The sequence below is a fragment of the Falco peregrinus genome, chromosome 15, assembly GCF_023634155.1.
Source record: "Falco peregrinus isolate bFalPer1 chromosome 15, bFalPer1.pri, whole genome shotgun sequence".
NCBI lineage: Eukaryota > Metazoa > Chordata > Aves > Falconiformes > Falconidae > Falco > Falco peregrinus.
In genome coordinates this window covers 2,294,649-2,319,786 of record NC_073735.1, presented here as the reverse complement: position 1 = coordinate 2,319,786, position 25,138 = coordinate 2,294,649, and the positions used below count along the sequence as shown (strand labels likewise).

The window sequence follows — 25,138 nt, the reverse complement described above, 5'->3', positions numbered from 1 at the left end:
TACACACGGGCTGCAGCCACTGTATTTTTTTCAGCTGGGTAAGGTGAGGCAGGTAGAACAGCATCGCTCTTGCAGCACACAGGGTACCTGCGTGTCCCCTCGGTGGCTTTCAGCCCCCAGAGCCTGGCGGGGGAGAGCTGATCCACCCAGAAAGCCACAAGCATTTCGTGCCGGGATGGTTTTACAGGCTGTCACCTCCCCTGCCCTGCGCTCCGAGGAGGGGACCCGGAGCCCAAAGCCCACCCCTTGACACGAGGCAGAAGGGCCACTGGAGCTGTCTGACACCCGGGGAGGAAAAGCAAGTGATGGAGGGGGGGAGAGAAGGGCTGCAGTGGAGGGTGCAGAAGCCAAAGCCCACCTTGGAGGGAGCCCTGGTGTTCCTTAGTCTGGGAAAAGGCAGTTTTCCCCTTGGATTGAATCCTTGGCAGCGCCCTGAAAAACCAAGTCATACCTGTAACCACAGCTCTCTGGGCCTGTGAAATGCCAACTTTTTAGCCAGAAAAAAGCCTGTTTTCCAGTTTTACGCCACGGGATCCTTTGAGCCCTGAGGTTTCTCGCAGACAGGCACCAGGGAAGGGTCTTTCTGCGGATGAGCTGGGGGTATCCATCAGCCGTGCTGCATGTCTCCACATAGCTGCTGGGAACTGGGTTTTTCCCCAGAAAACCAGCAGCTCCTCCGGGCTGGCGAGTCCTTCGGGCATCAGAGGGAAAAGGCTTTTGCTCCCTTGCAATCGGCGCGGTCTGGATTTAGCAAATACAAGTCCTGCTTCTCGGGGATGCTTTGAACCGGCAGCTTTCCCGCTGTGAAGCCGAGCATGCAAAGCTGCTGTTTCTCATCCCTAGGGTGCCCAACGCCCACCCCATAGCACACATCCCGGTGGGTGCCAGCACCTGGCCCCCCCAGCTCCCACGGAGACGTGTCTGCCCCCAGCTCCGCAAGGCGCAGCCGGGGGAGGCTTTTTCCCCATAAACCCATTTGTGTCTCCATTAGAGCTCGGCTGAAGGAAAGCGCTTCCATTCGGCACCGTGAGCGCTGGCGACTTGTGCATCTTCCCCCACCCCACATGTAACAGCCTGGCAGTAAGGGACAGCCACAGCCGCCCCCCCCCAAAAAAAAAACCACCCAAACAAACGGGCTGGCATTGCGTGCCGCTTGCTCTGGCTGGATTTCAGCCCTTCCCCAGCGTTTCTGGGGTGTTTGGAACCTGGCTTTTCCACCCAAATATTTTTCTGGGTTAGTGTGTGGGTCTGAACCGTTTGTTTTCTTTTTATTACTCCCTTGTTGCAGAAAAAACAGAAGCTGGAATGACGTGCTGTCCGTGCCAGGGATGCGCAGCAGTGCCCGAGCTCTGCTCCCCTCAGCCTCACCGTGCTTTATGGCAAGAGGAGATTAAAACCAGGGTAAAAGTTGGAAAAACTGGCACTATCCCTGCTCTGCCATGTGTGCCCATGTCCGGTTACACCCCTTGACTCCCTCTGTTGCCTCTGAGGCTGGGGGTGAGCATGGGTTCCGCTTGGGGTGTGCCCACCCTTCCTGCGCATCCCCAAGGATGAAGGCAAACGCTTGCTGGTGCGGCAGCAGCGAGGAGAGCCCGTGGCTGCTGCAGGGGGAGGGAGGCGTGGAGGCGTGGAGGCATCCCGGAGCAGCTGTGAGCACCGTGGGCTTCCTTTCCTTGGGGGCTTTTTCGGGCAGCTCGCTGTGGGTGCAGCGTGGGCTCACCCTTGCTGCGGCTGCCCGGTGGGCTGGGGGGGTGCCAGGCGGTGGAGGTGGTGAAGCAGCGTGGGTGATGCCTCAGTCCCCTGAAACACTGCCCTATCTCCTGTCCATGGGTGGGGAAACTGAGGCACGAGAGCTTTTTCACCCCTGAACGCCAGCAGGGGCTCGCTGAGGCTCTGCGAGCGGCTCAGCCGGGTGCCCGGGCGTTGATCTGAGCTCAGGCTCTGCTCCTACCTCTCTAAAGCCGCCACGTTTGCGCTGCTCACCAGTAATGCCAACATCCCTCTTTAATAAAACACGCTCCGATCCACCTAGCGTGCTACAGCCCAGCCCAGCTCCCTGACCTAGGTTTGCAGCTAACCAGAAAGCCTCATAAATGACCCCAATTACACTTTCACGGGCAGAGGGTTTGTTTCCACACTTCCCATCCCAGCTCTGGCTGGAGCAGGGCAGGAGGACGCCAGCTCGCAGCCCCGACGCAGACACGCCGATTACAAACCACAACAGGTTCAAGTGTCCAGCACAAAAGTGATAAATACAGGGGTAATTATGGCTTATTGTAGCAGCTTAATTAGGATAGCTGTAATTAGCCTATTTTTCCCCATCTTCAGTTAGCAGCTAACAAAATCAAATGGAAAATATTTTAATTTAAAAGGCCTCCTTAGCATAGGGTTACTAGAAGAGACTTAATTACTCATTGATAACTATGAGGTGGAGAAATCACTTCTTTTGTGCCAGTAGTAATAAGAAGCAAGGCTGGTAGCCAAAAAATCATACCCAGCAGGTTTAACCCTGGAATTTAGGGTTCAGTCCACATAAAATCTGAGCATCCTCACCTCCAGCTTATCTGAGCATCCTCACCTTCAGCTCAGTGAGGCTTAACTTGCAAACTGGCATCTAAACCCTCAGGGAAAGGGCTCCTTTCTCTTCTCTGGGCTCAGGGGAGGCTGAGCACCATCGAGGAGAGCCTGGGGTCCCGCTGCACCCCAGCTTTGCTGCCCAGTAGCCTTACCCAGGAATGGGGGAGAGTGCGGGCAGGTTTGAAGAGGCAGATTTTTAGGTGCTAAACACAGTAAAGGGGCTCGGAGAGGAGCAGTTTTTAATTCAGGTGCCCAGGGACTGAGTCCTTTTTCTGTCCATATTTGAAATACCTGTGCTGTCAGAGCATCCTCACGGCTCTGCCAGTGCCTTGGTGCAAGTGGCGCGGATGGTGTGCAGGGGCAGCGTGAGAAGCCCTTGTGCCACCTTTTGTGGGATCTCCAGCCAAGGAAAAACTGCAGAAATGCACACTTTCCTTAAGGTTATATAAAATAACCAACCTCCTGACCCTTGCTGCTGTTGTGGGAACATATTCAACTCATATTCAACATATCAAGGGTCTGGGGCGTTGCTGTTCTTGAAGACACCCCTCCTTGCTAGCGTCCCTGCGGATTAGGTTGCTCATTTACCGGGCTTGAAAACATTTTCCTGTTCACAAGCTAAACAGATGAGACTCTAAGATTCCTCTCTTTCTTGTTCATTTAGGGGTGAAAAATCGCCAGCAAGAATTCAATTAGCATCATATCTGCTTAGCCTGGACGGTGCTGAGGACCTTCCTAGACCCATACTTGCACTGCGTTGTCTTCACAATAGCAGCATCTGCTTTATTATGAGTTGCCTAATTGATTCTGACATGCCCAGTTATTATATGTTAACAATGTCCTCTGGGGTGAATAGTTGGAGGGGAAGGGGGAGGCAATCACAAAGATGTTTTTCTTCTGGTTCTCGGACCTCCTTTCAGCACCAAAAGCAGTGGCTGACCTTGCGTTCACAGAGAGGTCCCTGACTTCTGGACCTAACTCGCTTGCAAATGCTGGTGGCAAATTTTCCTCTGGAAGTTTGTTTTGGCTGGTTTGGGGTTTTTTTTCAACCCCTGTTAGAACATGCATATGCCACACTGTCAAGAAGGCTTTTAAATTGTCTGGAATTGTGTCTGTGACAATGGAAGTCGCCTTTATCGCCTTTCCTGACGGTGTATCATGCACGAGCGTGGCCAGGCTGGCAGCACAGGGCAGCATCTCCCACTGTCTCAGCTGAGAAAACCTGGACACCTTAACGGTCACAAACCTTTTCTCCAAGAACTCTACAAAATTCCAAGTTGTCACTGCTTTGGTGGGGGCACGAGGTCAGCAGGAAGGTATTGCTGTTCCGTGGGAACTGTAAAATTATCCGGACTTTTCCTTCTAAGCAAAGAGGACGATGTTGCTGTGTGCTGAGGGATGAAGCTGCTGGTTGGGTTGGCCTGGTTGATACAGAGCATCTGAAAAGGGTGGCGGTTATGGGGCAGGAACGGGGGCGGAATGCAGCAGCCAGGCTGTCAGAGCCATCCCTGCCCAGGGGGGACGGGCACGGCACGTTTGGAGCAGGGACCTGGCCTAGGGCAGCCTTTGAGCTGGCTGCCAGCCCTATTAGCACAAAGCTATTTGCACGGCTGGAATTTTATTTGGGTTTTATTACCCTAAGCATTGCCAGTCTTGATTTGCCAGACTGGGAAATCGGGCTTGATTTAGATGCGCACTCTCATTTGTGTCTCCGCTTTTATAAACGTCGCTGCAGTCACACCCTCGTGCTCGGTGGTGGTTGTGGCTCCGAGAGCTCGTGTTGTACTCGGTAGGGTGACACAGGTACACCCACGTCACCCGCTGCCGCTTCATGTCTGCTCACGCTCTGTATTATTTTGCACCGGTGAAAAGCTCGCTGCAGAGGCAACGCTTGCTGCCCTTCTGATCGGTGCTGCTGCAGAAAGGGAAGAAATCTTCATGCGCCTCGTGACCCCTCAGAACACTGTAAGGGCCTCTACACTTCGTAAGCATCGCCCAGGAAAAATCAAAGTGTCAGATTAGGAAAGAACTCCCAGAAATGTGATGGCAAAACGGTTCTTGCTGGGAGACTTAATGGGTGTTGCTTCTGGAAGCTGGTTGTTCATGGCAGTCCGGTTCCTTATCAATTTATTTCCATATCCCTCATCCCTCACGGTGCCAATAGCCCCGCTCCTCTCCCACAGCTGTCATGACCCTGCGGTACCTCCTCGTCAGGGAAGCTGGATGCCTCGGGAAAGCAGGTTAAAACAGGAGGGTCCGGCGTGGATCCAGCTCTTCGCTTCCATGCGCCCACAAAGTGGGAGGGGTACGAAGCTTTATATGAGCCTTTGTCCATTAGGGGATGTAACAGGGGCTCCAGAGTCTCTAAATTCACTTAGATGTCTTTTGTAGGTCTTTTGCTGGGGTCTTTAGGCAACACAAACCAAATTTCTGTGCCAAATCTGCGGTTAGTAGCCACTGGAAGTAAGTGTTGAGTTAAATCGTGAAGCTGATGCTGAGAAGTACAGAGCACTCGTGAGACAGAGAGAGACAGATGATAGATAAGGGATAAATAGATAGATACGCTGCATGTATAAGGAACTGAAGCACAGAGACACCGAGGTATGCAGACCTAAATGTTATTAATCAGAGTTCAAACCCTTTGGAGGACCCCGACCAAAGCAGCTCGTGCAGGGTCACTTGCTCCAAAGTCTAAGCCAGAATTAATAACGAAGCCCCAGGTTCGTGAAACTGCCTTGCTCGAGCACCCCCACCCTCCGTGTCCCCTGGGATGTAACAACTGTCCACCCTCATGGCCCGAGACCAGCTGGGGTGAAGACAAGGAGCTCCGCAGCCCCTGCAGGGCGCGCGCTGGGAGGCAGGGTGCATTGGGGGTGGTGGTTAAAGGGTGCTAATTCCATCCCACAGGAGAAAAATAAATGGAAATGGGCTTTGCCACAGCCCTGCAAGACACGTTGGATGCGGCCAGTGTGGGGGAGTCCCACAGGTGTTTCTCCCCGGGGCTGGAAGCCGCGCTGAAGCCGGGTGCTCATTACAGGCAGTGCCCATCGATGCCATGTATTGACCCGGTCATTCACCGAGCTGCAATGGAAAGTGTCTTGAATTTTGTCAGAGTAACTTATTAGGGAGCATTAATCAAACTTGTTACCCTAATTGAAACAAATACTTAAATAAAAATCAAGGCTTCGGACATTAATGGATGTGCATGTGGGAGAGGGAGCAGCACGCGAGGATCCAGGCTTCCCGTCCTTTTAGGATTGGATAGCAATAACCTTACAACGATAACAGCTAAATTAGAGAAGATGGCTTTCCATAATTTCTCCAAACAATCACTTAATGGGAGCGGTATAATTCTGCGAAATAGGTGAATGGAGTACTGATCCATTTTATGGAACTATCAATAAACTAAACCTTGCCTGCTTTTAAGATTAAACTGGAAAGAGGAAAAAAAAAAGAAGAAAAAAAAAAAAAAGAAAAGCCTATAGCCAGGGAAGGGAGAAAGAAAGAGTATTTATCTTTACACATAAAATTTGTGTGCTAGTAAAGTGCAGGCAGTGACAGGAATTTCAATTATTTAATCAAAAAGAAAATGAAAGTGGCTTTAAGTGTTGTGATTTGAGCCAGTGAAATCTAATGTGGGCTCACATTGAATATGAGGAAAATGGGAAGAAAATTAAAGCTGCTCCTACTTAAATCATGTGGTTACAAATGGTAAATTAGTTTCTCGATGTTTTCATTTAAGTGTTTAAGTGGAAGGTTTTATTCTTAATGTAGTGTTGTGACACAGAATAAAAACCTTATCTGTCTCTATAGCTTTTTTCTTCCCCCTGCCGTGCTGCTGCCTTAGAAGGCAAAAGGGGAAAAAGCTGCAGCAATATTAGACTGCTTTTGTTAAAATTGGGAGGCAATATGCTTTCACCACAAGCTCATTAAGGTAATAGATGAATAATGTCTATTAAAAATGCACTAGGCTAAATGAATTTAATGTGTGTTGGGAGGGAAATTGCATTTGCCAGAGGATACAAACTGGAAAAATCTCCTTTTTGTACCTATTTTGAGACTCAAGCACTGATCTCAGTTGGACAGAAATGCAGGGACAAGCAGCCACACGAGCGTGCACACACACAGCTCATGTTTGGGACCATGTTAGAAGGATGCACAAGCCTGTAATAATCTAAAACACCCTTAGCTTTGAGGATGTTTTGTATAATATGTTGTTCCCCATAACTGCTGCTGTTTTCCTCCATTCAGGCTTATGGCTCTTGCCCTGTTGGACTTCCAGGTTTAATTTTCCATGTTTAATAACAAATGGCAAAGCAATTTGCAACGACTGTGGTAGGCTGTTGAATGCCAAGTCTTGATCCTCCCAAAGTCAAAAGAAAACAAGAGCAGATTCTGGCAGAGAATGAACACTTTCTTCGCGTTGGTGGGCCCGGTGATTACATTGCATGGATAATTTCTAACATTAGTTTTGAAAAGCAGGTAACGTATTTATGAACTAGGAAGCCACATAACTCATTATTAAAAATCCCAGCTGAGCGGAGCTAAGACCAAAATATATAAGCAAGGCCAAAAATACATCAAATCTGTGCGTCCCATAGGTAAGAAATCATAGCGTGTTTCTACATCTGTGCAGTTTTCTATCACACTTCTCTTCGAAAAAAGATGCTGAACTTTGCATGTAAGGCTCTTTCTTCGAGTTGGGGAAGTCTTGGAAAACTTCTGCAAGTCTTTGTTCTGCAGGACGTGCCCAGCCCGTACACAAAGCCCTCTGGCGTGCGTACACGGTGCAGAACAGATCCCGCAGTCGGTGACATTCGTCACAAAGTGACCATTCCCCCTAGAAGCCCCTCTAGCTTTAATGAATAATTATTGAAGATGCTCCTATAGCCTGTGCTGTTGCTGGAATAGGCCCTGGCCGTGCAGTCGCTGTCCCCCGCGGTCCCCGGCGAGGCAGCCTTCCAGCCGGGTTCGGTGCCCACATTTTGGCAGAGGCGATGGCTGGAAGGGCATCCCGCATTTCTCGCAACGTGAAACCCCCCCGGTCAGCTTTTCAGCCAGCTGGGTTTCCCTCCCCTGCCGCTAAATCTGTTGCAGCCCCCGCAGCATCCTCCCGTGAGCCAGCGTGGGTGCACCTGCCTTTGCCTGGGGTCTGGGGGAGCGGGGGGTCACCGACCCAGCCCTGCCGGGCAGGCTGCGCTCTGGGAGCCGTGTCCCTGCCTCCCATCCAGCCACCTACTCCGGATACATTTTGGGAAAGTACATGTTTGAGACCACTGGTCACCCGACTAATTTGACACAAATTGGCTGCTCTGTTAAAACCTTACCGCAGTATGGGGAAAAAGGAGAGTTAGGGAGGGATGTACGAGGCTCATATAATTTTTTTTTTAGCAGGAAATCATATTAAAATAAAATATCAGAAAGAGCAAGGAATAGCTGGGCTGAATCAAATATTGCAGACTAAATAAATTGTTTATTTTTTGAAGCATGGGAGAACCATGCAAGTATTATCTTACTAATTCATTATGAGGCATTTTCCTGCATCATTACTTGTTTCAGATGACCTAGAGCGTTTTAATATTTCCATTTAAAAATAACGTTGACGAATGCGAGAAAGTGGTTGTAACAGCAGGCAATATTGTATGACAACATGGCGCCATTTGAATACCTCATCCTTGGAAATGGAAAAAATGCTATTTTAAAATGCAATTTCCAGTTTTAAAGCATTATTTGAAGATGCATATGTGAGATGCTGACTAGATTCTATCTTTTTCCCCTGTCACCCACTTCTGAAGTGCTTAAAATAAAGTGCACGGATACGGAGTAAGCTGAAACAGTCAAGAAGGTCTATAATACAAAAATGTTTCGAGTAAAGTGTGTTACTCAGATCTTTCTAAAGTACATTTCTGCCTTTATTCTGAAGGCCACAGCACAGACAACTCTGACTAATGCAAGTAATGGAACCAATCTCTTCCTTTGATCATCCAAAAGGTTATCTTTTTTGTAAACTAGGTCCAACGAGTTTTGCAATCTGTTTGGAGCCAACATGAAAGAAAAAGGTTTAATTATCTTTCAATCAAGAATGATTCCTTTTCTTTTAATAAAGTGATCAGCTGAAGCAGCACCGGTTTGCGACCATCGCTGAGCATGTGGCAGTGTGACAGACGTAGGTAAGACATGACGTTCATGGGCATCTTCTCTCTCAGCATGGGCTGATACAACAATTTGTATATTTAAACCAGGAGGAAAAACTGCCGGTATGTTGAGGCTTGTCCCAGGCAATTTGTAAAACCTGCTTTTTAGCAGAGATTGACTTTCTAACCAGAGGGTGAGTCATATTTACCGAAGCTTAGTGCAGAGTTCGTAAATACTCACAGATTTTCAACAGAGCTACTCAAAGTACAAGTACGCAAAGACGGAGGGGCTTGCTAGAGATCTGGAGAGAAGGGAAAGCTGCTCATTCACCCTATTTGTCAACACGTATTCCCTATGTACACTTGCTGATGTATCCAACATAAAGAGTGAGAAAACTGGATTCTTCCTCCACAGGCTGCCTAGGTTGGATGTTTCTTCTGAGTTTGATACAGGGGTCACGGGATGAAATCTGGCTCCTGCGATTCGGGAGGTGGGACTGCGTGGCCGCAAAAGCTTCCTCTGACCCTGGAGTGCATCATTGGAGTGCTTTTTAATTTCATTTCTACTTTAAAGCTGGAAAGTAAAGAGTGGAATTGAAAAGAATCATTTAGAAAGAAATATTTGCATCGTTTAGATTTGTATGCTCCATTGGTTTTCACAGAAGATACTCCTGGCTTACACCAGCCTGAGGTCAGCCTTGGCTATTATATATTGAAAGTATTCCTCTGAGTAGAAAAGGCATAGGAGGTTTGCATGAGGAACCAGGAGCTCCAGAAGGAGTATGAAAAGTAATCTGAGGAAAACCACAAAGAACAGTAGGAAAACAATAGGAGCAAAATAAAGGTTCAATGGATAAGAAAGGGAAAAGGAGGATTATCCTGCCCTGCAGGTTAAAAGCAAGGATGCACAAGGTTCATACATCATGAAATGAGGGAAACCAGGGAGGTCCTGAGTCATTAGCACAAAAAAGTGAATCAAAATGTTGAGATGTGCAAAATGTGCAAATGATTGCTACACAGCTGGAACGAGAGAAAATGAATAAGCATTAATGTGCTAAAGGCAAGAGCAAAGCAGTGACTACGGCAGCAAGAATGGATTTTTTGAGAGCAAAGGATTAGCCGAGATCCCAAAGTACAGATGGTCTTGGGTGAAATAATCACCTTCGCCTCGAGGGAGTAAGCAATGCCCATGGGTTGCTCACACGATGAGGAGGAACTGAGATGTAACCGAATGAAAAGTAATTGAAAGCAGGTCCCAGGGAAACTTCTAAGCCTCCCTCCCAATTCCTGACTCATTCCAGAAAGAAAGAAAAGAAAGAAAAGAAAGGAAGAAAGAAAGAAAGGAAAAAAGAAAGAAAGAAAGAAAGAAAGAAAAAGAAAGAAAGAAAAGAGAAAAGAAAAGAAAAGAAAAGAAAAGAAAAGAAAAGAAAAGAAAAGAAAAGAAAAGAAAAGAAAAGAAAAGAAAAGAAAAGAAAAGAAAAGAAAAACAAAGAAAAGAAAAGAGAAAAGAAAGAAAAACAAAGGAAAGAAAGAAAAACGAAAGAAAAGAAAGGAAGAAAGAAAAAGAAAGAAAGAAATGAAGGAAGGAAGAAAGAAAGAAAAAGAAAGGAAGAAAGAAAAGAAAGAAAAAGAAAAAGAAAGAAGGAAAGGAAGAAAGAAAAATAAATAAAGAGAAGGAATAATCTCGCTGTGTTTAGGAATAGTACAGATAACCCTGCTGAAGTTGAAAACAAATATTAGGTAATTTAAAAGATCATAAGTCTGAATTAATAAGAGCCACTATTTTAGGGAAAGTGTTTAGACCAAACCTGTCAATGTTAATACTTTCATTCTCTTTCTGTACGTACGCTGTCTTCAAAAATGCTCAGGATTATCAGCTAACAAGGCAACTTTTCAGTACAGAGATAAAATAGATTTAGGAGTGAAACCCCTGAGCCCGTGCACAGGCAGTTGGGTTTGGGGGCCGCGCAAGGAAGCTACAGACAAAGCTTTTACTCTTCAGATTTTATTTTGCCTGTCATTGATGCCATAAAGCTTTATATCCCAGATTCTTGCTGTTACGGTAGCGATACAAGCCTTAGAAGTGCTTTCCTGACTCAGTCACTTTGTAACGTGGCTGCCCTGGCATCAGCACTTCCATCCCTCCCCGCGCTTCTCACTGAGTCGTAGCCCTGAAATCACCACGACGCCTGGGGGTAGATTCAGGGATGCTGTCAGGGTAACACAGACCCAGCTTCTACCTGAGCATTTCTTGTCCTGGAATAAAACCAGCAGGTGGGTTACTTTATTTCTCACTCTGTCTTCTCATCACAGCTACAAACGCAGGAAAGTGCCAGCCCCTGGGCTGGGGGCGACGTGTTCTCCAGGCAGCAGAAGCCAAGGGGTGGCAGAGTTTGGAGCCTTGGCAGACTTGGCTGGATCTTCTCCTGGTGCTGCCATCGGCCCCGGCTAGGAGGCAAACTGCTCTTTGACATTTTCTTTCCCCTCCCAGCCTCTCTCCGCCCTGTAGTCCACGCCATCCACCCCGGGACAGCCTGCCAGGGCTCGATTTGGGCAGCACTGGAGCCCAAAGCCCCCCCAGCCAGCCCTCCTCCGAGTACAGAGAACCCTGCTGAAGTTGAAAACATATATTAGGTAATTCAATATTTGGTCGCACGATGTTATTCATTCCCAAAAGTGAAAGAAATGCAGCACTCAGCCGGTGTTAAGGCACGCTAGACGCTTGCCGACATTAAAATGCTACCTGTGGCAAGACTGAAACACCAGTAAAAGCTTCTAGGGCGGATTTAGAAGGGGCTTCCCACCACCCCTGTTAAGTCGTGTCGTTTAAACTGAGTTTATAAAATCTCTCGTCACGGGCACAACATCAGCGCCAGGTGAGACAGGCCATGGGGACCTCGGAGACCTATCCCTTTGCAGGTGGAGGCAGAGGCAGAGGGGAGGTGATGGGGCAGGGGCTGCGGGGGCTGTTTTTTCCCTCTCCACCAGCACCCAGGGAGCCTCTGGGCAGAGGCACCCCGCTCCTGCCGGGTGCAGAGCAGTTTTGCCTGAAGCATCATGCATGGAACATTCTCCATTAAGCCATGCTTTGTGTTCAAAAGACCTTTCTCTACGTTAGGCGTGTGGCTACTCAAACTGAGCTCTTCAGACCTCTTTCCTGCAGCCAGGCTCCCATTTTGATCATATCAAGGCTGGCTGGTTTTAATTTGACCCTTCCTTTTTGAGTGGATTTGTCTTGAAAGGCATGAAAAGGCTGGGCTCCCAAGCTACCTTACCTCTTCAAGAGCCACGGGAAGGTAAGTGCATGTATTTTTAAACCGCACCAAATTTATCCCTAATGCAACACACTGAAATAAAGCTACTAACATCGATGTAGCCGCACCGACCTTTTAAATGACGCCCTGGGTTTTAAGTCAAATAAATTTCTGTTTTCCTAGGCAAAATTTCCCTGTAATACCTGCAAATGATCTGGAGCGTGCAAGTAATGACAACTGGTGTTTGTGTAAGCAAAGCACACACGTATTGTGTGTAAGCACATATGTATTATGTGCAAGCACATGTGTTATGTGTGCTATTAAATGATGAAGGGGGGTGTGTGCCTATAGATATATGGGGGGATATGCATGCATCGCCACCGGCAAAGTTTGTAGAGCTCTTCGAGCCTGCAGAAATCATTTTATTTTATTGAAGAATTAAGAAGCAAACTCTGTGGTACCTGGGTTCACGGGCATGTGCCTCTGGAGGAGATCTGAGCCATTTGGGGTTCCAGGCTGAGCTATTACACAGTCCCACACGGCATTTGGGGGGGATGCAAGAGAGCAGCATCAAGGGGCAGTTCTGGTCCCCCCCATGGGAAGGGAAGCACACAGTGAGTAAATCAGCCAAACCTGCTGCTTTCCCTACCTTGCGCTGAACCCAGCCCCTCTCATTTTCTTAGATGTGCCCCTCAGCCCAGCGAGACCTCAGCTTCTGCCCAGGTTTGGGGCAGTTCCTGCCAAATCCGAGGAAAAGCTGTGGGACTACCTCAAAGGGGACCCTGCACCATGGAGAGGACGCCACAGAGGGTCTGTCTGGAGACCTGTCTCACCCATGGATTTGGCAGCAAACGGAATTACGTGTGTATGCAAAAAGGCATAGAAACATCTGCCTGTGTGCTTACACCTGGCCAGCCAGGGAGGGGGGCTAATTTGGGATGGGGGGCTGGTCCTCGGGGACGGGCAAGGATCCAGCCAGGGCTGGGAGTGTTTAGGGGTCCCGGGGTGAGAGCCATACTGCTGGGTCCCCATCACTGTGGGGACCTGCAGAAGAGGGCCAAAGGGGGAAAAAAAGGTTAGAGGGCAAAAAAGGCCACCCTGCCGATGGTGGGAAACACCCCAGCACCCCTTTCCTGTCCCCAAAAGCCCTGAAATGTTAAAATTGAAAAAGCCCTGGGTGTGAGGAATGCAGTGCAGAGATCCCCCCTGTCCTGGGGGTTACCTTCCCTTCAGGGGACTTCCCAGGCAGGGGGTTATCACCTCTGCTTCTTGCCTTCGAATTGGCACCCACGAGGGGCTGCGGTGCCTGACGTGCCGCTGCCCGGTGTGGGGCAGCATGGTGGCTCCGAGAGCGGCCCCATCGCCCCCTCCCCAGCTGTACACCGAATAAAGAGAGACGCTGAAAAGCAGCCCCTCGATGTGGCCGGCAGGCAAGCACCTTGCCGAGTCCTAAAGCTGTGACCCATTTGGCTGAAGTAACGCATCTCTGATCTGTCAGACCTGCTTTAAAAAAAATAATTATATATATGTACATATATATATGTACACCCCAGTGATGAGTAAAGCCCCAGTTCTCCTGGAGAAGCAATCTCAGCCGATGAAATGGCCAGTCAAGTGGCTCACACCCCCCTGGCTGCACTCCCTCCGCTGACAAGTTGGGCATTAGACACGTTTCATCACTGTTAATTCATTTGCTTACTCATTTGCTCCTCAGAGAAAGTTGTTAGCCTGTTGTATTCTTAAACCCCCGGCCACAATCCCAGGTGGATGCAGAAACGGGCATTTCAGGAGGGGATGCTGCAACAGATTTGGGTTTTTTTATTATTTTTTCCTGGAGAAAAAGAGGGAGTTTGGGCAGCAGCAGCAGGAAAGGCAGCTCTGTGGTGGGTGAGCCTTTCCCCCAGCCCTGCCCCTGCCTCTGCAGCGCTGCACCTGCAACCCTGTGGACATATATATATAAATATATATATATATTTGTGTGTGTCACTTCAGTGCGTGACGCTGGTGCCTGCCCACACGTGGGCACTACACGTGTGCAGCGAAGCATGTGCGTGGCTGTAACACACGCTGCCTGTTACGGAGAGACAAATGCTCCGGTGGGTTTTCCAGGTGCAAGAGGAGCGCTCTGGGCCGCCTCAGTTTTGGCCCTCTGGAACTGCTGGAGCCACATCTGTATTTTCAAAGCTACCAGGTGTTATAATGGGTTGTTCTTAAAAGCCTGAGTGGGTGCTCTGCTGCTCTGCCCACCGCGGGGGGGGGGAGGTGGCTGCCCCCTGCCCTTGCCCACGTGTGACTGTGTCCACCGTGACCGTGTCTGCCGTGACCGTGTCCGTCACCGCTGGCGGAGAAGAGACAGCACCGCCAGAAAACTCGGGCGCTCCGAGTTCCAGCTTCATTAAAAGCGGACGATTGCTATTTCTATTCTTTTAAAGGTTTTTTTTTTTTCCTCATCTATTTACCATTTACCAGCTCATCCATATGGAAGACATGGCTTATACTTCCCTGAGAACTGTACTTTTAGGACTAATTGAGTCTGGTAATTAATTTGTCCTACCTGCTGGATCAGATGGAAATGCTGTCCATGTGCCCAAGGATTAGCACTTGCCTTTCTAACATCTTTCTTAATTATCTAATAGCATGGGTTGCGCGAGTTCTGGCTCTATTAGAACACTTTTACTATTAACGGTAGTGATTGGAATTGTGATGACAACTCGATTTCAACAAATTAGAGCTTAAAATCAGGAGATGAAGGAGAAGTGCCTTCTTTTAATTTCCCTGAGTTTAACATCAATAATTAGAGCAATTTTCTGAGATGCGAACCGAAATTATCTCGGCTATGATGTGGTATATCACCCTCATTTTAGCAAATTGACTCCGGGGAAATGAACGTTACAGATTAGGGGGGGGTAAAAAAAAAAAAAAAAAAGGCAAACAGTGGAAAGACTGGGAAAAAAAAAAAAAAAGTGTTAGTACAACCGGAGAGGGGGATGGATGGGAGCAAAACCCCGAGGGGGTGATAACCTGAGCGGGAAGGCACCGCGTGCGAGGGGACGTGTTAGGAGCGGAGTGTGGGACACGTTGGGACGCGCCGCTCATTTTATTCCCCCAAGTTTTTGCCTTTAAAAAGTAAAATAAAATAGAAAAGAGGGAGCGCGCAGGTTCGGGTAAAAGGCCCCCAGGCAGCGCCGGGGCCGGGCGGGGTCTGCGCGCTGCCGGGGACCCTGCGCCCGCGTTGCGCGGCGGAGGCTGCGCGGCTCCGCAGCGGCTGCGCGCCCCCCCCCGCGCCCCCCCCGGCGCTTTGGGTGGCCCGGCGCTCCCGTCCCCCCGCCCGGCCGATCGCCATTGGCTCGCGGAGGAGCCCCCTGCCCACCGCGCCTCAAAGGCGCGCAGCTCCCCGCGCAGCCCAAAGCCGCCCGCCTCGCCTCCCCCGGCTCTTCCCGTGTGTTCCTGCCTGGGGGAATGGCGTTTTCATTATTATTGTGATTTATTTTTCCTCCGGATTTTTGTTTGTTTTGTAAATTCCTATTTATTTTTTATTATCGTTTTTATTTCTCCTCCTGGGGCCCCGGGCGGTGCAGCCGGCCGGCCGAGCCCCGCGGCAGCCAGCGCGCAGCCCGGTCGCCCCCTGCCCCGCTGCCCCGGGCGGGGACAAGCGCCATGAACCTGAACTTCACCTCGGCCGTGCCCCCCGGCTCCGCGCCCCGGCCCACCTCCTTCTTCATCGAGGACATCCTGCTGCACAAGCCCAAGCCCTTGCGGGAGGTGCCCCCCGAGCACTTCCCCGGCTCCTTGGCCTCCCGCGTCCCCTTCTTGGACTATGGGTACCCCCCTGATGCCGACCCCCACCCTGCTGGCGCCCCACCCGCACCCTGCCCTGCACAAGCCGGAGCATCACCACCACCACCCCTACTTCCTCACCGCCTCGGGTAAGCGCAGCCCTGCGCGGGCGCCAGCTGCGCCCTTCGGGGCCGGCGGGCATCGCGGGGGCGCCGGGGGGGACCCGGGGGGACCCGGCCCAGCGGCCAGAGACCCCGGGGGGGGCGGCGGGGCAGCTCCGCGCATCCCTCCGCGGGAGCGGGGCTGCGACCCCCGGGGCAGGAGCCGCCCGCCGCCCCCCGGGCCCCCGGCCCCGTTACTTGTCACCCAACGCTGCCCGGGATCTCGGGCCTTGCCCCCCTTTGCCGTTAATTGATATTTTATTGACATTTCCTTTGGGGCCGGTGACATCCCTTTTTCCTTGCGTTGTCCCTTCAGACGGCGACCGGGCTTCGCTTTGCCGCTGCTGGGGCTGGCCCGGTTCCCCTCCCCGGGGCTGGCAGGGGGTCCCGGGGCTCTGCCGGCCCCCGGGCCCGGCCCTTGCCCTGGGAGGACACCCTCCCCCCAGAAAGTTCCTCACCGGGCAGCCCAAGTCACGCACCGGCGCGGCCGCCGAACATCCAGAGAACACCGCGCTCCTCCCGCCCGCTCTCCTCCCAGCCTTTTCCAAGGCTCCTTGAGTTTTTCCCTCGTCCGTTTCGTTGCGGGTTAATTGCCCGCAGGGTGCGGGTTTCCCCGCCGGCCCCTCCTCGCCGGGCCGATCCCCCCTCCCCGCAAAGGCTGCGGGAGCTGCCCGCGCTGCCCCTGCCCCGTTGCGGCGGGCGCCGCCGAAGCGCTTGGCGAAGCCCCGCGTTTCGAAACAACGAAACCCCCAAACCCAAACGGATAAAACGGCCTCACAAACGAAATAAACGAAAAAAAATAAAATAACCCCACTAATAAAAAAAACAACAACGAAAAGGCAGGGGGGGAGCGGCCGCCCCGAGCCGCTGCAGCCCCGGCGGGGCGGGCGGAGGATGGCGGCCCCCGCGGCTGCCCCGGCCGCCGCCCGACCCCCGCCCCGCCGCCGGTGTCCCCGCAGGGGTGCCGGTGCCCGCCCTGTTCCCGGCCGCGGCGCACGCCGAGCTGCCCGGGAAGCACTGCCGCCGCCGCAAGGCCCGCACCGTCTTCTCCGACTCGCAGCTCTCCGGCCTGGAGAAGCGCTTTGAGATCCAGCGGTACCTCTCCACGCCCGAGCGGGTGGAGCTGGCCACGGCCCTCAGCCTCTCCGAGACACAGGTACGGGGCGGCGGCACCGGCACCGGCACCGGCACCGGCACCGGCACCGGCACCGCCCGCGGCGTCCGCGCCGGCTCCTTCTCATTTTTGTTCTCGGGGTTTTTCCCATTCTTTTCCTTTCCCCCTTTTATTTCCCCTTCTCCTTTCCCCCCCCCCCCTCCTTTTTCTCCCTCCTTTTTCCCTTTTTCCCCCTTCTTTTTCCCCCTTCTTTTTCCCCCTTCTTTTTTCCCCCTTCTTTTTTCCCCTTCTTGTTCTCCTTCTTTTTTCCCTTTCTTTTTATCTCCTTTTTTTCGCTTCTTTTTTCTCCTTTTTCCCTCCTTCTTTTTTCCCCTTCTATTTTCCCCTTCTTTTTTCCTCCTTTTTTCCCTTCTCTTTTTTCCCCTTCTTTTTTCCTCCTTCTTTTTTCCCTTCTCTTTTTTCCCCTTCTCTTTTCCCTTCTCTTTTTTCCCCTTCTCTTTTTCCGTTCTCTTTTTTCCCCTTCTTTCCCCCCTTTTTATTTCCTTTTTGGTTTTTATTTCCTTCATTCTTTTTTATCTTTCTTTTTCTATTTCCTTTATTTTTATTTCCTCCTTTTTTTCTTATTTTTCTTTTTCCCTTTATTTTTTCTCCTCTTTTTTCCTTCTTCTTTTCTCTCCTCCTCTTCCCCCCCCCCCCCCCCCCCCCCATCCTTCTCCCCCTCCCCGCCGCCTCGTCCCCAGGTGAAAACCTGGTTCCAGAACCGGCGGATGAAGCACAAAAAGCAGCTGCGGAAGACGCAGGAGGAGCCCAAGGCGCCGGGCGGGGCGGAGGGCCGGGAGCACAGCTCCCCCGAGCCCGAGCTGCCCGAGCCAGCCGGCGGCGACCCCCGCAAGGGCCCCCCCGGCCCCTTCCTGCTGCAGGACCCCGAGGACGAGGTGGACATCCTGGAGGAGGGGGACCTCTGCGCCGGGCCCCACCGCCTCTAGGAACACCGGGCGCCCCCGCCTCTGGGGGGCTGCGCCCCCGCCGGCCCCGCCAGTGCCCCCCCCCCCCCCCCAGCGCCAGGGACGCCGCAGGGCAGGGGCGCACCTTAGGGAGGGGGTGGTGATGCGGGGACCCCCCTCCCGGGGGCGAGGGCAGCATCGCCCCCAGCTTTGCCTGGGAAGGTGCGGGAGAGGGGAACAGGGCGGGATCCCTCCAGCTTCCCCTTCCCCTGGAAATCCCGGGCTCCGCTCCCCGAACTTCCCCCGGCTTTACAGCAACGGGCGGCGGGGGGGGCACGCATCGCCCGGTCCCCCCGAGCTCCCTGGAGCTCGCCGGCCCCCCCCGGGGCGGCAGGGTAGGCTGGAACCCGGGCAGGGCTCCCAGCACACGCGGGAGCTCAAAAAAATACAACAACCCCCCCCAAAAAATAGTAGAAACGCCCCTCCCCCCCTCCCCCAGCAACAGGTAAGAGAAACCCCCGCGTATCGACTCCCGGTGCGGGGAGGGATGGGGGGGGGTCCCTCCGCTCGGTCCTGCCGGGGCTGCTCGGAGCAGCACCGATGTGCTGCAGCTCGGAGGACACCGCCCGGCAGCCCCCCCCCCGGAATTGTCCCCCGGCCCCTTTTCCTCGCCAAAAGCCGCAGCGCTGGGCTGCGCTCCCTGCCCCAGCCAGCGCGCAGCCGGCCGTGCGCGCCTCGCCCCACCCTCCTGCCGGCGCAACGCGGTTAATTCCCAGGTAAATTAAGATTTTTAATTTTTTTTCCCTTTTTTCCCTGTTGTGAGCTGCTGGCTGGGAGCACCTCCGCATCTCCAGGGAAGCACTGGGGCTTTCCTCGGTTAAATCCTGCGGGAGAGGCTGCGCTCGCTCGGATGCTGGATGTGCAGCACCAACCCGGTGGCGTGTCGGTGTCTCGTTATTTCAAAAAAGGTGGTTTTTTTGCTTTTTTTTTTGTTTGTGTGGTTTGTTTGTTTTTTTTTTAACGAGAAGTTAATTTAGTTGTCTGATGGCGTTAGCACTTTCAGGGCATTTTGGATTACGGGACCTGCGGTTTTGTGAGGAGGAAAATGTGTCCCTGTTTAACATATAAAATATAGCTGATGGAAATGTGTGTTCGCTTCCTTTTCGCGGGGTTCCCTTGATGGTTTTTACATTTAACATGATCAAGATCACACGTCGGGGGGTGGGAAATACCCAATACCCATCCACCCGTCCAGGAAATGGCTAGTTGTCTTTTACACGCTATTAATAAACGTTCCCGGAACAGTAATTTTCATCCACAAATTTTGCTAAGATGCCACCCGCCTCCCTAAAAACGGTAATTCGGGGGCTACCCCGAGGGTCTTCTGGCCCGGGGTGCGGCTGGAGGGGACGCGCAGAGAGACACGGGTTGCGGGAGGGAACACTGCACTGCCCCCCCCCCCCCCAGCCACTGCTGCTGCCAGCCCGCGGCTCTTTCCCCCTCCCGGCACTGGTCCGGCCCCAGGAGGGGGGTGTGGAAAGTTTCTGTCAAACCCATCCATCCCATCCCACTGGCCGCATCCCCCCCCAGCCAACCCATCCATCCCATCCCACCGGCCGCATCCCCCCCTCCCCCAGCCAACCCATCCATCCCATCCCACCGGCCGCATCCCCCCAGCCCCCCCAAGGTGTTCCGTTCGGTTTGCTTCATACGGATTGTCAGGAGCTATTACAAGTGATGGAAAAAATAAGCTCTACGGTGATAAACAATAAATATTTTTTTCCGACCATGTTTACTGCTGCTGTTCGCGGGGCCGGGTGCTGTGCACCGCAGCGGGTGCAGGATGGATGCCCGTCTTGGAGCTGGCCTGACCACTGGCACGCTGCTGCCACGGCCGCTGGCCACCAGTCACTCGGGTGGACTTGCATTTGGTAATGGGATTGAACAGCAAAGTGTACAGAGGAGACATGAGAAATCCCTTTAGTTTAGTGGGAGAGAATATTAGGAGCAAGTATAAAGATGTAACCCTAAAAAAAAAAATTGCACCTGACTGGAAAGGGATATTAAAAATCCTCTTTCTTTACATTTGTGTGTGATTCTTTTTACCTGTGCAAAGAATTGTTCATTCTCTCTTATTATTACTAAAGACAAAGGTGTATAAAAATACTCCGAGCTGGAGAGAACACAAAGAAAAAAGGCAGGGGAAAGTAAAAGTAGAAGATTAAGACACACAAGTGGCAGATTTTGGGCACAGACATGCAGAAGTAATTTGTCCCTCCACCGTGCGTTTACATGGCTCTTTGGCAAGAGTCCTGTGGGGGTCAATCGAGTGGAGGCATCAGGGGGCACTGCCCGGCTCTGCCCCCCACCCCGATCGAGGAGGGCGAGCAGACGTCCCCACCGCACAAAGCACCCCAAAAGCCAGCACTCAGCTCCGGGCCTGGAGCATTTGCACGCCGGTGGGCTGGGGTATTTCTAGTCTGATGGTGGATCTTGAGGGAGGGTCCTGAGGGTCAGGGGCACGTCCCCGGTACTGGGAGCATGTCTGGGCACATGCTGCGCAGCGCAGGACCTGCTGTGCTGCAGATGACGGCAGGTGAAGGGGGCAGCTGACACCCCCAGAGATCCTCACCCCAGTCCCCTGGGAAGGGCTGGAATGCTGGGACACTTCCAGCAGCGAGGTGCCGGGGTTTCTGTGGGGCACAGAGGGGCAACAGAGCCCGCTCCCCTTTCTGCCCCAGGCATCATCACACTTAGGACGTGCCAGGTCTGTGAGGAAGGGTCAGAATATGAATTAAATAACACTCAGGTCTCTTCTGCGTCTCCCCTGCCACGGCAGGAACTTTCTTCTTCACAATGTATTTATGCTGATCAATAAAATAAAATAAAATCCACCAACACTCGCCTATCATCACCTCTCTGCAGGTCTAGGCACCTTGGCTCACATTTAAAATTACAATCGCATTTAAAACCAGGCAGCCTGGGCAAGGTTTTGGGAGGAGGGTATCATGTGTTTGGAGAGCGGAGGGGGTCCTGGGAAGAAGGAAGGGATGTGGGGGCATTTTGTTTGTTTTATTTCAGTTTTTTTTTTCTCTTAGAATAAAGTGAAATGAGCTTTTATTCCCAGGTCGTGACTTATTCAGGGGCAACTGCTGGCTTTTTCCTGCTCTCCCTTTGCTGCTCTCCCCAAGAGGCTTGAGATGGCTCTTTGGGTGGGGTATGTTTGTGGGGTGTGTGTGTTGTGTTTTGGGTTTTTTTTTAATATTTACATGCTTGCTTGGGAAATACTGGGATGGAAATGGCTGGCAGGAAATAATTGCTGGAAATGAGAAATCTTGGTTGATTTCCCATTTTTCAAAGTATTGATTTTCATGAAAATTCTCCTGTGAGCTTCTTGAAATGAAATTGTTTCCTCTTAATTTATTTGAACACCTAAGCGGTTAATGTTTATTGTTGCTTTCATTGAGAAAATGAAAAAATGGCCTATAAAATCCTTCCATGAACCTTTGCTTTCTGTGTTGATTTTGAGCATTTTCCTGTCCACTGCCCTTAACATTTTTCATTTTTATGGATTGGAAAGGAGTTCCAACCTAGGCATTTTTCCTCTGTGGGCAGAGCTGTGTAAAAGCAGATCAGATATGCAGGCTGTACAGGCAGTTACAACCATTTGCAAAGTCTTGCTGTTAAACACACATGTAAGTGTCAGCCCTGCAAGTACCGTGGGCTGTCACTTGGTGAAGGTGTAAATAACCTGTAGCCAGGTCCAGCACGTCACCCAGGTATTGCACACCCTATGTAAAATTATTCCTACAGCTTCCTCATTTCTCCCTGCTGGATGATGGAATTCGTGCAATTTTCCCCACTGGTTTTCCAAAGTGAAGATTCTGCAGGTGTGGGCGGTGCTGTGGAGCAGAGGAGGGGTAGGTGAACCTGGACAGGATGCTCACTCCTAAGCATTGTAGCCCCCTAAACTGATGGCTTATGCTCTTCTTCCCTTCTGGTCACAGTAACAAACAGCGTCACCTTAATTAACTGCAACCTCCTGGTCGGATGGTGTTGCTCGGCTTTAAAAGTGGCTTATTCTTGTCTTGGATTTATTTTGTTTCTGCAGCATAATAAGCTTAGATGAAACACTTGTGCCTTGGGGTGGCTACAGCTGCTGACAGTCAGTATTCCTGCAGCAGTAGCAATACGTTGCACCTGGTGATAAAGGCAGGAGGATGTGAAGTGCATGCTTAAGAGAAGAGAGGGTGATCCCACAGTGGACTGCAGTGTCTCTTCTGCTTGTTGGGGTGGAGAGAGCCTTTCAAGGAAGAAGCTGGCTTTAACTCACCGATAATGAGGTAACTCTATGATACAGGTTTCTGAAATGCTAGGAGCAAAGGCAAGCTGACCAAATTTTGTGACTTGCTTTGTTCAGCTGTTGCTGAGACCACTCCACTTGCTTTCCTAAAGTAAAGGCTCAATACTCTCCAGTGTTGTGTATCTCATTGGCTTTGCTGTGACTGCTAGAACAAGCGCTTAAGTGCTCCTATGGCACACAGAAAGCTAGCTCTGTGGTATTACCTGCAGCTGCCCGCTCTGCACTCACGATTATGCAAAGCTCTTGCTGAGCTGCTGGGTGCTTCTTTAGCATCTGCTCGATCCAGGTTTTTGGCTCAGTATCACTTCTGTTCAAAGCAGGCTCTTTGGCAAGGCAGGCTGCTTTAACTCACCCTTGCCAGCTGTCACCAGTGGAGATTCACCGCCTTTACCTGTTGCTGGGCTTTTGTGCATCTACAGCTCTTTCTCACACCACGCAGGCTGTCACCAGCATTGGTCCATTCTCCACATGCCTGCTTATTCTCACGCAGAGGGCACTCAGGTTTGGGCAATGTGCAAAATAATAATAAAGCATATTCTTTGTGCTATTATAATTTACTGTAGAATTTATTCCTAACAGGAGATGATAACGATCAAATCCTTGGCTTGTGGGCTGTTTGGACATCATAGCTTTGTTCATGCCTGTCCAAAGTATTCAAGGACTGCAGGAATTAAACATAATCCAGCTTGGTTTACAACGTTCATCTTTGACAGTTTGTCTTTAGGGATGTAATGATGGAACGCAGCTTTTAGGATCTGCCTTTCATAACACTTTTAACTGATAAAACAGTATGTTTCTCTCAGCCAGCAGCCTATGAGCCAGCTGCTCGTACCTTTTGTCAGATGGTGGTGGAAAGCTGACCAGTTATCTTTGAAAGCAACGTGATAGCGATGTTACTGCAGCAGCATTGCTCCGAAGTAGAACTGCTTGTGGGTCTTTGACCGCTGTAGTGGTCTCAGCTTCTACGCTCCCTGAACCTAAAATATTAAGAAATGGTGGCACTAGGAAGGGCCCACCAGGTGAACGTTGAGTTCTGTTGGATGGTGTACACAAATACATTTCTGCCCCTGGGAAGGCAGCTTGTGCTCAGTGAGTAACACTGTGCTGTGCAATAGCTGTGCTGGAGCCACGGGACTCTGGCAGGCATGTTCTGCTCCAGCTCAATCTCTCCTTGAATGCTTAATGCAAAATCCAAGGCCTATTTCTTATTTAAATTCCTTGCCTTCCTAATTTGAAAGACATTAAGTTTTGGCCTTTGCTTTTAAGCAGATGGATGTTCATCATTTACTTGTATGGTCCCTTTTTGTGCCACCGTAGCTGCTAGGTGAAGGGAAAATTTGCATTAGTATTGAGGTAGATCAAAAGATTTTCTTTCCACATATGGTGCAAATGATGTCTTTTTCTGGGAGAGAAAAAAACCCCACCCCACAGCCCTATCCAAATGGTTTGTGAGATGACCATGATTAGTGTTTATATATATATATATATAAAAAAAATCTATCCACGCTGCCCCCCAGATGCAGATCATTTAAGTGTACATGGCTTCTAGTTTAGTATGGGTTTAGTATTTAATTTTTTTCTAAAAGTTCATTGTTTTATTAACAAAAAAAACCCAAACAAAACACACCACCCACCTAGAAAGATCATCCTAATTTAGGGAGCTCTAAAAGGTAGTAGGATGACAGATAAGGAGGAAGGTGATCAATTAAGACATTAAGCATTTTGCACCACATGGACGCATCTGCATGTCAGCCAAATAATAAAGCCATCAGCTCATTTTCAGGGGGCTGTTGCCTACTTCAACTCAATCCTCAGATCAAAGAGAAAATGTCTGCTTGCATTTTCTAATCAGAAAAGGGATGCTAATTTAGGTTCCTTAATGTGTGGTGGTAAGAGACTTCTTCAATTAACTGAATTCTATAGCTCAGAAAATAAAAAAGGGGGATACAAAGGGAGTCAGGCTGGAAAGGCAGAAGTTCTCATTAAATCAAAGGTCCAATATTCATTACCTCCAGCATCTGGGGCTAAACACTAAACATGGAGATCATCAAAGGGGGTTTAATGGGTTAAATTGAGAATATAATCTAATTAAAATATTAGATACGAGTAAATAGCTCTTTGATATTCATCTGAAGGTTTCATTAAAATAGGTACTTGAGGTTTGTATTAAGGGGGAATTATCACTTTTAAGCAGAAACAACAAGTTGAGGTTCCCTAATCAGAAATGCTTCAAAGTGTTACCATTTGGTTTAAAAATAAAAGTAGAAAAAGCAGCAACTGGCAGGGCATGGAAACGTTTACCCAGCCTAGCCTGGTGGATCATACCACAGGCATGCACACACTACGGGAAAGGGGCCAGTGCACTTCCCAAAGGTGAAGAGAAAGGAGGATGAGGCAGAGGATGCTCCTGTTCCAGAAACTGCTTTGCAACTTCCATAAGCAAAACATTTCCCCTGCAACCTGACCCACGTTCCCCACATGGGAAGACCTTACTTCCACCAAGTTTTCCCCAAAAAATTATGTACATCACAAACTTCCAGCTGTGAATTAGCCTAATTCAGCAGGTGTGGTGGGGGATTAGCACCTAATCCTAGCTCTCAGGTGGGTCAGGAGGGCTCCAAGGAAAGGAACACGGCTTTCTTCCATGATGGAGAGATGCAGTATTGTGGTCAGTTTTTTCCACATTAGGTTGGGAGCCTGACTGGAGATCCTGCAGGGTGTATTTCACCAACTAACCCACTGTCAGGAGGACTGAGGCATCCTGAGGACTGTAGGATCTAAGCCAAACTAACCCAGGACTCTATAAAATGAAAG

General features: G+C 50.5%; 1 protein-coding gene across 1 annotated transcript; it reads left to right on the top strand.

Annotated features, from left to right (window-relative positions):
- The first annotated feature begins 15,622 nt into the window (after positions 1 to 15,622).
- BSX (brain specific homeobox) lies at positions 15,623 to 18,026 on the top strand. The gene is given in 4 exon segments (XM_055819209.1): positions 15,623 to 15,790; positions 15,792 to 15,891; positions 16,863 to 17,059; positions 17,758 to 18,026. Coding segments are annotated over 4 exon segments (711 nt in total). The 3' UTR covers positions 18,004 to 18,026.
- The last annotated feature ends 7,112 nt before the right edge of the window (positions 18,027 to 25,138 follow it).